The sequence below is a fragment of the Triticum aestivum genome, chromosome 1D (genome assembly GCF_018294505.1).
Source record: "Triticum aestivum cultivar Chinese Spring chromosome 1D, IWGSC CS RefSeq v2.1, whole genome shotgun sequence".
Taxonomy (NCBI): domain Eukaryota; kingdom Viridiplantae; phylum Streptophyta; class Magnoliopsida; order Poales; family Poaceae; genus Triticum; species Triticum aestivum.
This window is the reverse complement of record NC_057796.1, coordinates 435,704,182-435,719,887: the sequence shown is the minus strand read 5'-3', so window position 1 is coordinate 435,719,887 and position 15,706 is coordinate 435,704,182. Positions and strand designations below refer to the sequence as shown.

At 41.0% G+C, this 15,706-nt stretch overlaps 2 protein-coding genes across 3 annotated transcripts; both read left to right on the top strand.

Annotated features, from left to right (window-relative positions):
* The first annotated feature begins 567 nt into the window (after positions 1-567).
* LOC123182680 (ABC transporter A family member 2) lies at positions 568-6,558 on the top strand. Of its 2 annotated transcripts, none has more exons than XM_044595336.1 (16): positions 568-995; positions 2,229-2,460; positions 2,663-2,832; positions 2,955-3,140; positions 3,316-3,411; positions 3,499-3,699; positions 3,787-3,931; positions 4,035-4,261; positions 4,344-4,461; positions 4,553-4,629; positions 4,713-4,802; positions 4,889-5,032; positions 5,116-5,430; positions 5,522-5,602; positions 5,678-5,854; positions 6,021-6,558. In XM_044595336.1, the coding sequence occupies exons 1-16, from the start codon at positions 627-629 to the stop codon at positions 6,270-6,272; spliced, it is 2,880 nt and encodes a 959-aa protein (XP_044451271.1). In that variant the 5' UTR covers positions 568-626; the 3' UTR covers positions 6,273-6,558. The 2 variants fall into 2 exon arrangements, with proteins under 2 accessions (XP_044451271.1, XP_044451270.1); XM_044595335.1 differs by having other exon boundaries at positions 569-995; positions 3,787-3,943.
* Positions 6,559-12,073: 5,515 nt separating this feature from the next.
* On the top strand, positions 12,074-14,764 carry LOC123160130 (uncharacterized). Its single transcript, XM_044577951.1, has 4 exons — positions 12,074-12,291; positions 13,279-14,112; positions 14,205-14,354; positions 14,432-14,764. The coding sequence occupies exons 2-4, from the start codon at positions 13,306-13,308 to the stop codon at positions 14,762-14,764; spliced, it is 1,290 nt and encodes a 429-aa protein (XP_044433886.1). The 5' UTR covers positions 12,074-12,291; positions 13,279-13,305.
* Positions 14,765-15,706: the final 942 nt, after the last annotated feature.

Sequence of the window (15,706 nt, the reverse complement as noted above, 5' to 3'; positions counted from 1 at the left end):
TTAATTTCTTGCATATCTTGGTGTATGATACTCACACCACCGTGGCCGGTGTAAAAAACTGACGAACACGACAGACAGTCTGGCGCGGTAAATTTGACAAATTTGACCTATAGACGAAATCAAATCACAGAATGAACTGTCCGTGAAACTATTTCACGCGGCTGACCCGTGGCGCCTAGCTCTCAGGCGCTGCACTAGTGCAACGCCTGGGAGCTAGGCGCTGCACTAGTGCAACGCCTAGGAGCTAGGCGCTACACTGTATAGTGTGGCGCCTAGCTCTCAGGCGCTGCACACTGACTTAGTAAATTTCGGATCACACGGGTGCTGTGCTGGCCGTGTAGCGCCTATCTGTGAGGCGTTGCACAGTGTAGTGTGGCGCCTTCGTATCGGGCGTCACACAAAAAGGTCAGCCGCGTGAAATAGTTTCACGGACAGTTCATTCTGTGATTTGATTTCGTCTATAGGTCAAATTTGTCAAATTTGCCGTCCGGCGTGGCTGCCTCTCGTCTCCTCCAGTTTTCCGGCCGTTTTCAGTCGCCCCCCTAATAAATACCCAAACCATTCTGGGAGACCCACCCAGGAACTCGAACTCCTCCGCCCCCAGTCCACCTCCACCCCCACCTCCGATGGAGCTCCTGAGCGGCCCGGCGCTGGCGTGGCAGCAGTACCGCTCCCTGCTCCGCAAGAACGCGGCGCTCGCCTGGCGCCACCGCCGCTCGTCGGCGCTGCAGCTGCTCTCCTCCCTCCTCTTCATCTTCCTCATCTTCTGCATCGACCGCGCCGTCCGCTCCCGCTTCTCCTACACCACCGCCTACCAGAACGTGCGCGACCCCAGGGCGCTCGTCGCGCCGCCCATCCCGCCCTGCGAGGACAAGTTCTTCGTCAAGACCCCCTGCTACGACTTCCTCTGGAGCGGCGGCGGCAGCGCCCGCGTCCCGCCGCTCGTCGACGCCATCCGCAGGAACAACCCCGGCCGCCCGATCCCCGCCGAAAAGGTCAGAGATTTGGTTCCTCTGTTATTTTTTTCTCTGGTCGTCAGTTTGACTTTGCGCGCAGTTTTTCGTGGTGGATTGATCTTGCGGCGTGCGTTCGGCCGGTCTTCGTGCCGCGGAGTTGGTTGCTCGCACGTTTAGCGTGACGATTTGGGGCTTTTTTAGGTGTGGGGGATCGAAATTCTCCGTGTGTTCTTGTCGAGAGAAAACTACCTGCACTGAATTATTTTGAGGAAGTGAGTTGATTTTAACCGCTCGATGAGGTCGTCAGACTGAGTTGTTTGGACCCATGTACTAGCATTGTGATTTGGGGTCCTAGGTCTGAAGGTTTTCAATTTTTTTACTGCTCGGTACAGATAGATTTTAACTTTCTTATTGGGTGAAAACTTGATTTTGGTGTAGGACTGGCTTATGTGCGACGCCCAATTTTTTAAACTTAAGGCTTTTTGAGGAGATTCGCTGATTTGACGTTGAACTTAGATCATCATTTGGGTTTGATGTTGACAATGTCGCTATGTGGTTTGCTTCCATTTGGCTAACCACCGCAGTCCAACCAAACGGTGGGCACCCACTTTGGATGCCAGAATTGTAATTTTTCCTAAGAAAATGTTGGGGGAAAAAAGCCTATTTTGTTTCTATTTGGATGCATGCGGGTCTACCTGGAACAGCCAAATTCGGTTCTGGCTTGTCTTAGATGACTTTGATGTCATTTTCGTGCCACTGTTTAATTTATTTATCTGAGTACACAATGTCTTTTCTTGGAAACGAAGACGGTGTGAATGTAGATTTAAATCTAAGTGAAAATATGCTTGCTTTAGCATAGAAGAGACGATGATATCAAAGGAGTGGTGTTGGTTTATTTTTCTAAAAAAAATATTGCTGTTTTTCCAATATGCACTTATTCTTTTATTACATAAGCGCCTGCCCTGTTTTCCTCTGTACTGTGGTCTGAAATACAGTAGTATACTTCAATTCAGCTGCTGAAACTTTTCATCATTTTTCATACACAACTTGAATAAATTGAGGATGGTGTTCGGGATAAAATAAATTTTAACTAATAGTTTACTGTCACTTGAATAATTGTGATAAACTGCAACATATAGCATGTGGACTAGTTAAAGTTCTTGAGTTTCTTCAGGGTTACTCAAAACAACTTTGCAGGTCACCCTTGAATTGTTTATTACTCGATATGCGACAATACATGTTACCTAAATTGTCTTATGGTGACTTTTTCAGGTCTTAGGTTTTACGACTCCGGATGAAGTTGATGCTTGGCTATTTGCAAACCCGATGCGCTGCCCTGGCGCTTTGCATTTTCAAGATATAAATGCCACCCAGATGTCGTATGGTATTCAGACAAACTCCACTCCAGTAGCTCGAAGAGGAACATATGAGGACCCCACCTTCAAGTTCCAGATACCGCTTCAAGTTGCAGCTGAGAGAGAAATGGCAAGGCTGATTCTTGGAGGTATTGCTGCTTCTGTGGTATTTTAGGGAATGCTTTTGTTTCACGCGTACTAATTACTATGTAGTACCACACTTTTCATATCCTTTGGCAACAGTTTTCATATTATATAATGTATGCAGCATAAATAAGTGTTGCTTGTATATGATTTGCTTCCATTTTATAGTAGTACTTGGGGAATAACAGTAAATTTGATGATTGACAGATCCAAATTTTAGCTGGACTGTGGGATTCAAGGAATTTGCTCACCCGGCAACTGAAACCTTCTCTACTATTGCCCAAGCAGGGCCAACTTTCTTCCTTGCCATTGCAATGTTTGGATTTGTTTTCCAAATCAGTGCCTTGGTTACAGAGAAAGAACTTAAGCTTCGTCAGGTTCAAACTTTTTCCATCTCTCCATCTGCGTTTTATGATTTGTGTATCTTTTTTTTGTCGAGGTTAGAGATTTATGTGCATTCATGCTTGACATGACTATTAAGTTTGGTACCCATTCACAGGCTATGTCTATCATGGGTCTCTACGAATCGGCTTATTGGTTATCGTGGCTTACCTGGGAGGCCTTGCTTACATTACTTTCAGCACTTTTCACCGTGCTCTTTGGGATGATGTTCCGGTTTGACTTCTTCCTGAACAATAGCTTTGGAATCTTATTCATCCTATTCTTCCTCTTCCAACTGAACATGGTAAGCTATATATACTGATCTGTATTCTTGTTTTGCTTGTCTCTATTCGGAGTGTTAAATTTAGATAAATATCATGCTTCCATGAATGCATTTTGTTTATAAAGTTTCTGAATCTCTATCAGAATCTGCAAACAATTTTTTTCCTTAACAGTCTTGTTCATGATAATTTCTGCAGCTTGGTTTTGCTTTCATGATATCCACATTTGTGGCAAAAGCAGCATCAGCTACTACGGTTGGATTTGCAATATTCATCATTGGGTTCTTGACACAGGTAAAGTTTGCCTAATCATCATCTTACAGATACAGTATTTGAAGTTGTCAGAAAATAAACAAACCCCTTGGTTACTTGCTTGTGCAGCTTGTTACAACCTTCGGGTTCCCATATTCAAATACCTATGAGGCGTACTACCGGACAATATGGTCCTTCTTTCCTCCTAATGTTTTTGCCCAAGCCCTCAATATTCTAGGTAAGGCAACAGCAACTCCAGAAGACAAAGGTATTAGCTGGAATCAGCGTAAAACGTGCCAATCCTTTGAGACGGACTGCGTCATTACAGTAGTATGTACAAAACTTTGCTCATTAGTAGGTATTTACTTTTAGTGCTTATGCAACTTGAAGCCCTGATTGTTTGCAAACATCTGACAGGATGACATCTACATATGGCTCATCTCCACATTTTTCTTGTGGTTTATCCTGGCGATCTACTTCGACAACATAATTCCAAATGTCAATGGTGTTAGAAAGTCAGTGTTTTACTTTCTGACGCCTTCATACTGGACAGGGAAAGGAGGCAAGATGAGAGGTCAGAGTTTGTTGAAGTCTGCAGTAGTTCTTCACCATGTTTTTAGCTGTATTATGTAAGGTTACTCATTAATCTGATTGATCCACTCCAGAGGGAGGCCTTTGTAGCTGTTTTGGTTCGAACCGGCCGGCTGATGATGCTAGCCCTACTGATGAGGATGTTCTTACTGAGGAAAATCTAGTAAAAGAACAAGCTGCAGGCAATGAGGTAGATCCTGGTGTTGCGGTTCAAATACGTGGCTTGCGGAAAACCTATCCAGGAAGTTTTAATATGGGTTGCTGCAAGTGCAGAACAACTAAGCCATTCCATTCTGTCAAAGTGAGTTCTCAGTGATCTTTCTAATATAAAAGCAAGCAAGCTTTGCTTCCTATGATATTAACTACCTAATAAATCTCACCAGGGCTTATGGGTGAACCTTGAGAAGGACCAGCTATTTTGTCTTCTTGGCCCAAATGGAGCTGGTAAAACAACTACAATCAGTTGCCTGACTGGTATCACACCAATTACTGGCGGCGATGGTTAGTGCCATTCCCTGAAGCAATGGTTGGTGATATGATATGTTATCAGTAACTATGAATATGCTAACAAGCCACTTTGAACATTTGACAGCTTTGATTTATGGTCATTCCGTTCGAAGCACTGCGGGCATGTCTAATATTCGCAGAATGATTGGAGTCTGTCCGCAGGTTGGTCTTTTGAACATTCATTCACATATTATCATGCAGGTGCTGTCCAGTTTTAATGGAAGATAAATATGTTTGCTTTGCAGTTTGACATCCTCTGGGATGCATTGACGGCTAAGGAGCACATGGAGTTGTTTGCCAGCATCAAGGGGTTGCCATCATCAACAATCAAGTCGGTATGTTTCTTAAGAACCTATAGACAACTACTCCCCAACACTCACATTGTTTTGCATATTGATCTTTCTCTGTTCATCCAATGCAGGTAGCAGAACAGTCACTAGCCCAAGTGAAGCTCAGCCAGGCAGCTAATGTTAGAGCAGGTAGCTACAGTGGTGGAATGAAACGGCGGTTAAGTGTTGCGATTGCTCTAATTGGTGACCCAAAATTGGTGTTTCTTGATGAGCCGGTAGAGACCTGTCAAATTCTCATCAGTTCACTTGCTACACATACAATGCCACATGTTAATCTAACTATTTATATCCTACACAGACAACTGGCATGGATCCAATAACAAGGAGGCATGTCTGGGACATCATCGAGGAGGCAAAGAAGGGAAGAGCTATTGTATTGACCACACATTCAATGGAGGAAGCTGACATCTTAAGCGACCGAATCGCTATCATGGCAAAGGGGAGATTGCGGTGTATCGGCACTTCGATAAGGCTGAAGTCAAAATTTGGAACTGGGTATATCGCTAATGTGAATTTCTCGGGGAATGGTCACGCACAGAGCCCTAACATCAATGGTGATGCAGAGGCCCCAGTTAATCCTAACATAGAATCTGTCAAATCATTCTTCAAGGAAGTATGTGTCTCATCCTTAAACTAAATGTCATTCAGATTTGTTTCTCTTATTATGCGGAAATGTTAAACCGCAAAAAATGTTTCTGAAACAGAGGCTTGATGTGGACCCGAAAGAGGAAAGCAGGACATTCTTAACGTTTGTCATCCCCCATGAGAAAGAACCACTTCTGACGGTAATACCTTGACACCCAAATTATGTTGCACATCATTAACTGAATTTATGACACAAGAGTACTTTTTACCAACAGAGGTTCTTCGGGGAACTCCAAGACAGGGAAAGGGAATTCGGGATATCAGACATTCAGCTTGGTCTCACGACACTTGAAGAAGTCTTCCTGAACATCGCAAAGCAAGCCGAGTTGGAGAGCTCTACCGCCGAAGGGACACTAGTGACTCTAAACCTGTCATCGGGAGCATCAATTCAGGTTTGCCCTCATTAATCCTAGGAACATAACTGCACCTGTGAACATGAAAGATAACTTGTCTGAGATGGAGATAGCTGACATTCAGTATCAGATGGTGGAGATCCCTCTAGTCTTTATTTAGCCCATTGTGAACATCTCTATGAATTGGCCAACTTTGTGAATGCAGATACCGAAGGGGGCGCGTTTTGTGGGCATTCCTGGAACTGAGACGGAGGAGCATCCGAGAGGAGTCATGGTGGAGGTGTTCTGGGACCAGGACGACAACGGAACGCTCTGCGTCTCTGGCCACTCTGATGAAACCCCTGTGCCGGCAAACGTGGAGCTGACAAGGCGTCCTTCGCTTTCGCGCAGGGCAGTCGGCCGCGGAGGCCCTGTAGGGTACGTCATTGACGAAAACCAGGTACCAACAACAAGATGATAGCTTGAGCGCAGGAGGTCGATCGATTTTCGTGTGAATTATCTCAGGGGTGATTGTAAGTATAGAAAGGCTGCTAATGTACATTATGTTTGTACTAGAGCATTGTGGTATCCTGTTTGCCATTGTTAATTAAGGGCTTGGTAATTAATAGTAGATGGAAGATGATGTCGTTTTTGTCTTGTGGCAAGTGTGATGACACATATTGTAGGGTAGGTTGAAAAGTATATTATGTTATTACATCGAGTTGATGTTGCTTCGGGATTGTATCAATGGTTACTTTTCTCAAGAGTGGACTGTAATCTGGTGATCTGGTAACCTCCCAGCCTGCACCACAAAACATCAAGGAACCAACCGGTTAATGGCCCATCCATACCCTCCTTGCACGGTTATATTCAAAGTTTTGTTTGTATATTCGAAAATATATAAAATAGAAATATTCCAAAAAACGTGATTTTAATTAATATTTTACAAAATGTTCACCATGAATTTGAAAATGTTAACATAGTGCAAATGTTTTTTTAGTGTAACTTTTAAAAATGGTGATAGCATCCAAAAAAGTTAGTGACATTTAAAAAATATTCATGTGACATTTTTTTAAATGTTTTAAAAAATTGTGTAATCTAAAAAAATAAATTTTGGACCATTTAAAAATGTATTTTACATTTCAAAAAAACACACATTCAAAATTATCTTTTCAATCTTTAAAATATGTTTATACAAAGTAAAAAAATGTTCTCATAGTTTTAAAATTGTTTTGTATCATTTAAAAATGTTTCAACGTGTATTTGAAAAAATTCAAAACATATACTATTAGAAAAAAATATGTATGTATTTTTTAAATGTGTATAAAAATGTAATACGTGTCTGAAAAAATAGAGATAAAAAATTTATATTAGAAAATGCTTAATAATTTATTTGAAATTTTTTACCGTGTATTAAAAAAGTTGCTGGCGTGCACAAAATATGTAGAAGACAAAAACATAAAAAGGAAATGAAAAAACCTGTAAGAAAGAAACAAGAAAACCGAAGAAATGGAAAAAAGGAAGAAAAACTAAGAAAACAGATAAAAGCCACTGAGGAAACATGCTAGTTTCGGTATTTGTATTCTTCTTTCGGTTGCCATTTTAATTTTTGGACTTTTTTTTTGTTTCTGGTTTTTTCATGGAAAAAAAGTTCATCGAAACCTATTAACATGAGATCTAATTTTGAAGATCTCAAAAACGAGAAATCCAAAGGTGAAAACAGTACAGTATTTGGATGAACAGTTCAAGAGATAAAATATTTCAAACAAATAAATCTACAAAAAAAAGGAAAACTCGTTACCTGTCAGAACTTAAGAAGGTGGGAGTGACCTTTGCAAAAGACAACCCTTGACCAGTGATTTTTGCCATGCATAGCTTGGGTGGCCTCGTTTGTTTTTTTGAGTCCAAACACGCTCAACTTTATTGATTAATCACAACGTTTAACGGTATGCAAGTTAGGTTTGGAGGCTATAGGAGCCACACATATACGTTTAATGGTATACAAGGAGGCATGTCTGGACATCATCGAGCAGGCAAAGAAGGCAAGAGCTATTGTCTTGACCACACACTCAATGGAGGAAGCTGACATCTTAAGTGACTGAATTGCTATCATGGCAAAGGGGGAACTGCAGTGTATCTGCACTTCAATAAGGCTGAAGTCGAAATTTGGAATTGGGTATATCGCTAATGTGAATTTCTTGGGAAACGGTCATTCACAAAGCCCTAACATCAACGGTGATGCATAGGCCCCAGTTAATCCTAACATAGGATCCATCAAACGGTTCTTCAAGGAAGTATGTCTCTCATCCTTAAACTAAATACCATTCGGAATTGTTTCTCTTATTATGTGGAGATGTAAAACACAACAAATGTTCTTGAAACAGAGGCTTGATGTGGACCCGAAAGAAGAAAGCAGGACATTCTTAACGTTTGTCATCCCCCATGAGAAAAAACCACTTCTGACGGAAATATTTTGACACCATGCACATCATTAGCTAAATTTTTGACACAATAGTACTTTTTACCAATTGAGGTTCTTCGGGGAACTCCAAGAAAGAGAAAGGGAATTCGGGATATCAGATATTCAGCTTGGTCTCACAACACTTGAAGAAGTCTTCCTGAACATTGCAAAGCAAGCCGAGTTGGAGAGCTTGTCCGCTGAAGGGATACTGGCGACTCTAAACCTGTCGTCCGGAGCAACAATTCAGGTTTGCCCTCACTAATCCTAAGAACATAAAAACACCTATGGACATGAAAGATAACTTCTCTGAGATGCACATAGCTGACATCCAATGTCGATAATTTGCATATGTGGAGATCCCTCTAGTCTTTATTTACGCCATTGTGAACATCTCTCTGATTTCACAAACGTTGGGAATGCAGATACCAAAGAGGGCTCGTTTTGTGGGCATTCCTGGAACCGAGACGGAGGAGCATCGAAGAGGAGTCATGGTGGAGGTATTCTGGGATCAGGATGACAACGAAACGCTTTGCGTCTCTGGCCACTCCAATGAAACCCCTGTGGCGACAAATGTGGAGCTGACAAGGCCTCCTTTATTTCCACGTAGGGCATCAGTGGGCCGTGGAGGCCCTGTAGGTTATTTCATTGACGCAAACCAGGCCCCGACAACGAGATGATGAGCTTGGATGCAGGAGGTTGGACGATTTTCGTGTGAATTATTTTGGGGGTGATTGTAAGTATAGAAAGGCTACTGATATACATTATGTTTGTACTAGAGCAATGTGTTATCATGTGTCATCGTTAAGTAAGGGCTTGGTGATAGATATATAGCTTGATGTTGTTTTGATGTCTTGTGGCAAGTGTGATGACACATATTGTAAGGTAGGTTAAAAAGTACAGTATGATCACATCGAATCGATTTCTTGCATCAGGATTGTGTCAATGGTTAGTTTTCTCAATAGTCGAGTGTAATCTAACAGGTCTCCCAGCCTGAACCGGAAAGCATCAAGGAACCAAACAGTTAATGGTCGCAAGAGCTATATCTCCCTCGTAGCGAGTATCGCTCTTGTCTTGCCAAAAGCGCGGGCATATAGGGCCAGCCCATTAGCTCAGGTTGCTTGCCTCGCTCACTCGGGCTCAGGTAGGTCGCTCGTTGGTCGATGTACTTGTTTGGCCTTTTCTTTTCTCTTCTCTTTTGTTTCTTCATCGGTGTTTCTTTGTTTTTCCAGCGGTTTTTCTTGTTTCTTTCTTGGCTTTATTGGTCTTTTCTTTCTTCCTTCGTTTTTATTTGTTTGTTTCCGGGGTCCATTGTTTTTTTGCTTTTCTTTCCTTCTTTTTTTTTCTTTGTTCCTTTTCTCGGTTTTCCTTGTTTCCTTCCCGGGTTTTACTATTCCATTCTTTTTGCATTGGTTTTCTTTGTTTCTCTGTTCCTTTTCTCGGTTTGCTTTGTTTCCTTCTCAGGTTTTACTGTTCACATTCTTTTGCATTAGTTTTCTTTTTTTTGTTGATTTTCATTAATTTCTTTTTTGTTTAACACATGTCAACATTTTCCAGTATACATTCAATATTTTTGTATACATCAAGAATATATTTTATATACACGTTTGACATTTTTAAAATGAATGGTTAGCATTTTTGAAACTTATATTTTTATGTCTACTTTTTTCGGTGCACATTGTACATTTGTGGTATGTATCTATTTTTTAATAAGCGCTTAACATTTTCAAATACAAGATTAATATTTTTTGAATAAATGTTTTGATGTCTATTGTTTTCATGCATATTGTATTTTTTTGTTATATATCTTATTTCTTTCAATAATTTTTTAACAATTATCAAGTACAAGTTTAACATTTTTTCTAATTCATGTTTTGTTGTCTACTTGTTTTTGCACACATCATAAATTTTCTTATACAGATACATTTGTAAACAATGCTTTCTCTTTTTAAATATAAATGAACAATAGTGTTGGATGCTATCAACAATAATTTTTTGAATTACACAAAAAATATTTTACATTGTGTTCAGAAAATTAAAATTCATGATTTAGAAAATACTTCCTCCATCCCAAAATAAAGTCAAGTCACTTATTTTGGGACGAGTGAGTAATTAATTTTAACTTTCGAAATATATGTATTTCAAATGTTTTTCAAAAACATAAACAAATGGAAAAAAGGAAAAAAGACCTCACAAAAAACGAAAAGATAACAACAAATTGAAAGAAACGAATGAGAAACTACGCTCGTTTTGCTATCGGGCCTGCCAACTGCTGCATCCTTGACGAGCGTAGTCTAGGTCTTCCACTATATCTCGAAATCACTAATTAAGAAGTACTTTTTCCAAAGATCATCCCCACCTTCTCATGTTGCGACACATGGCCCACTCGCCACCTGTCGTAACCTGTGAGTTTTCCCTTTTTTCGTACATCCATTTATTCAAAACGTTTTATCTCTTAAATCGTGCAGCCAAATCTCAAACCGTTTTCACCATTAGACCATTAGGTTCCTCGCGTCGAGATCTTCAAAATTAGATATCATCTTGATAGGTTTTGACATTATTTTTTCCACACAAAAAAACCAAACAAAATAACCGGACGGGAAAGCCAAACCGGGAGCACGCTTTTTTTCCTTTCCGAAAGAGGCACGACCGTGTCTCTCGCGAAAGCGCAACCGTGCCTCTCGCGAAAACAAAACCGTGCCTCTCGCAAAAGACAAAAAACAGAAAACATGTTTTTTTTCCGTTTCCGAGAGGCACGTCGCGAAAGCACAACCGTTCCTCTCGCGAAAGAAAAAAAACAGAAAACACATTTTTTCCGTTTTCGAGAGGCACGGCCGTGCCTCTCGCGAAAGCACAATTGTGACTCTCACGAAAGCAAAACTGTGCATCTCGTGGAAGAAAAAAATGCGTTTTTTTTTTCTTTTGCAGGAGGCACGGCTGTGCCTCGCGCGAAAGGACAACCGTACCTCTCACGAAAGCCAAACCGTGCCTCTCGTGGGAAGAAAAAAAGGTTTTTTCACACAAAAGAATATTTTTTGAAAAAAATTGGTCCAAAAGATATGGAAGACCGGTGGAAAACCAAAAGTAAAAAAAATCATTTAAAAAGCCGAAAACACGTGCGAAAAATAAAAATAAAATAAAATCCAAAGAGATCGCCCAGAGCGCGACACGTGGTGGCGAAGGAACGCTCGCCAACTAGTTGCTCTCGCTATACACCCCCTAAAAATGTTTGTCTGAAAAAAACCTAAAGAAGTGGCTAGGTCTCGCTACAAGCGAGACATAGTCTGGCCCGTTAATGGTCCATTCCATACCTTTTGATCGGGCGGAGAGGCGCAGAACGCACAAGTCAAAGGGGGCCGAGAAGGCCGCAGCAGAGGAGTCCGACGCTGGTTCTATCTCCCGTCTCCAATCAATCTGGTTCCTTGCCCTTGTTGTTGGCTTGAAAAGTGAATCGGGACTGGGTTCGAAACGAAACTGAGGTCCGGGAATCGGCAGAGCGCGCGTCATGGGGTTCCCGGAGCCGGAGCCGGAGCCGAAGGTGCTCGTGGCCATACAGCAACAGCAAGAGCAAGAGCCAGCCGGAGCCAGTGGTGAGAACCAACCCTAGCCCCCTCCAACCTTTTTCTTTCTTTCCGTCCTCCCCCTGTTTCTGCACTGCAGTTCGTCCCGTAGCAATGCCAGGGATCCTGCATGCAACTGCAGGCGTTCTTGCAGTCAAGTTAAAACTGAAACTGTAACAGATTGGACTCATGTGCTTGCGTTTTTTTCTTTTTCTTTTACCATTTTCTGTTACTGTCTGTTCTGTGCATTACCACCCATGGTGTGTTTTACCACCCATGATGGATCGATTGCTTCGCGAAACAAACCAAAAGGCTCGCCATGCCAACAAGGTTTGGTTGCTCACGGATTATGCCAACAAGATTATGTTGCACATGGATCGGTTGATTTACGGACTGACCTAAATCGCACAGCCCGCGGAGAAGATGAAAGTTGTCAGGGTGTTCTAGCAAAGGACTATTCAGGGCCACACCTTCCAGAGGTATTTTATTAAGTACTACTAATGCAGTGCTTATGTCTCAAGAAAATTTTCACCATGACAGTTATATGACACCATCTCTTAACTGCAATCTCCTACGTCATTACTTGCTTTGCCTCGTTCTAATTGCATATGCAGATTTATCTCTCCCTCCAACAAATAATTGCCTATCACGACTCATGTATCTCTCCCAATTGCATAAGCAGATTTATCTGCCCAACAAATCACTGCCTATCATGACTCTTGTATCTCTCATCTTGTCACGAAAAGTCTGCAGTAGATTTCCTAGAGCTATCTTCCACAAATGCTTCCTTTGTTGCCATTGCTGTTCTAGGCCCAGTGTCGTGATGTCTATACCTGGCAAAACCCTATCTAGCACATGCCAACATCGTCCAATCCAGAACAGCCCACACTATGCACTTATTTTGTTTTTATGATACTTCTTAGATCAATCAACCTTTGATACCTGATACGTATGAGGCCATTGTTGCTACTGTTAGAGTCTGAACGTTTATGTCTGCCAGATATCAATAGTATGTACAACTATTGGTTCTGTTTCATAGAAGTCACTCCAGTGTCTAAAGATTAAGATAATGTATATGTACCATATATATACTCTTAATATAAACAAGTGGATATTTTGCTTATACCACTAAAGTTGAATTCACCTTCGAATTTTTTCTAGGCTTCTTGTTTTTCCAGCTAAGTAGGCACACCCACAACCATTTTTGGACAAGGAAAGACTTCTAAATGCAATGCTCAATATACCTGCCACAAATGTACACTATCAATCATTCATAGAGCACCTAGGGTTGGCCGCATGCATTGTTCCGATGCAGAGGCCGGGGGTCTTTCCTCCTTTTCAAAAAAAGAAGCACCTAGGGTGGAATGTTACTCAATATAGTTATATCGTTGTTCTTTTTCCAGTAGAACTAACGGTATGCCTTCATAGTTCTAATGTTACACTTTTCTCCCTGTTTGTGCATGTAGGACATCTGGTGTCATATACATTCCCTAATGCCACTCCGAGATGCCGCCCGGGCTGCTTGTGTGTCTCGTGCCTTCAAATTCTCCTGGAGATGCTATCCCAAGCTCACTTTCAGTGAAGAAACATTGGGTTTGGATGGACATGTGAATCGAAACGCTGATGCAAGAGCTTTTACTACCAAAGTTGACCATATTCTTGAGAAGCACTCAGGCGTTGGCATAAAGACACTGGAGCTTCTAGGAGCTCTAGATTACAATGCCAAAGACCGTTGTTATCTTGACAAATGGCTTCAAATGGCGATTACACCAGTACTTGAGGAACTTTGGCTCTATTTATCTTCAGTAAATAACAAGTACGAATTCCCATGCTTAGTTCTATCACATGGGAATGCAGCGTCGCTTCGACGTCTTCACCTTTCAAAATGTACCTTTCGTCCCACAGTTGGCCTTGGTTGCTTGAGAAGCCTGACAATATTAAGTCTACTCCAAGTGCGCATTACAGGTGATGAGTTAGGTTCCCTTCTTTCTAGTTCTTTTGCTTTGGAGCGATTGGAACTCAGGCATTGCGAGAAAATAAGTTGCTTGATGATACCTTGCCTTCTTCTGAGGCTCAACTACCTGGAGGTGTTATATTGCAAGAACCTGCGAATCATGGAGAACAAAGCTCCAAATCTCACCCATTTTACATTAGTGGAATGTAAATCCCTGCAGGTACAACTGTCACATCTAGCATCATCTCAAATGAAGAGTGTATTCATGGATTGTCCTGGCGTTATTGGTTATATTCGTGCATCAAGCATGCCAAACCTTCAATCCCTTCTCATATATTCATCCGAGGTATGCTCTAAAACTAGAGGCCGGTGACTATAGACTAGCCATATGTGCGTGTGAATATAATGATATTAATCATATAGTATATGTTTATGCAGATGGTTGACGCACCAATGTCCAGCAAATTTCTCCACCTCAAGTATTTGAATATCATTCTCAGGAGAGGGACCTTTTCCCTAAGCTATGATTATCTCTCTCTGGCATCTCTCTTGGACGCTTCCCCTTCCTTGGAGACCTTCATCTTGGATGTAAGTTACGTTTCATACTACAAACATATAATAGTGTCTAGTGTCTTTAATCAAAGATAATTATCTCATCTCTTTAGGTATGGGAACCACGCATGGAGCATGTCTCAGCTTCCACGGATCTCTCGGAGCCAAGGGAGATGCCTGGACACAACCATGACAAGCTCAAGAACGTGAGGATCGACGGCTTCTACTCCACGAAGAGCTTGATTGAGCTGGCATGCCATATCGTTCACATCGCAACGTCGCTAGAGTCGCTTATATTGGACACCCGAGACAGGCCAAGGGAAATCTTCTACTTTGGTACGTCAAGGGAAAATATTCTTAAATCCCGTAGAGCACTTGTGGCTATCCAAACTTACATCAGGCCGAAGGTTCCATCCACAGTTCAGTTTCTTGTTCTGGAACCTTGATGCCTGATGCCATGTTGTAGATGATCATTAGAGGTAGCCATCATCATTAATTTTCTCAAATTTACCAGAATTGCTCATTGTTTAGCCATTAAATTAATCAATTGGTTCTGTCTTGTGCTTGATTACTATTACTACTAGAAAATATGCCCTTGCGTTGCAACGGGATAAAAACTATTAGATTATGCACGTGTGATAGATATAAAATAAGTCTTAATCAAATGCCAGGATGAGATAATGACTTTTAAAATGTCTTTCCAGAAACTATATCAGAGTGATATCATGACGAGATAAGGGACCTTTAAAAGGTCATTTTAAAAACAAAAAAATGATGGTCTCATCACGACTTGATTTTCTAAAGCGTAACAATGAAAAAAATGTTGTTGAGCAGACTGCATTGATGGACCCTGTCTGAGCTAGACTGATGAATGAGTGTCTCACTTCGACCTAGCGTGCCTCGGTTTATCATAATCAGTAATGTGGCACCAGAATAAACATAGTTGTGTATGGACACAAAATAGAAATTTAGTCATTTTTATATAGCTTACAAAAACTAATTCATAGAAAGTTGTGTCAATTTTTGGGGGCTCAGCGTTGTACAAGACACGGAAACCTTTTTTTAACCCAAAGCGAGGGACTAAATAAAATCATAAAACGACCTATACAGATCCCCAATAAAACATATACGTAAGTGATGGTTTGTTATGTTCATTATTTACGGATCTGTTTTATTTTTTTGAACATGTTCTAAAATTTTATGGACATTTTATTAAATTCCAATTTTTTTAATACTGGATCTTTAAAAAAAATCATGAACATTTTTTATTTCGCGAACATTTATTTCAAATCGTCATATCTTTTATAATATGTGAACAATTTTTTGAAATCATGATCACTTTATCATTTTCCGAATGTTTTTTGAAATCACAAACAGTTTATGATCTC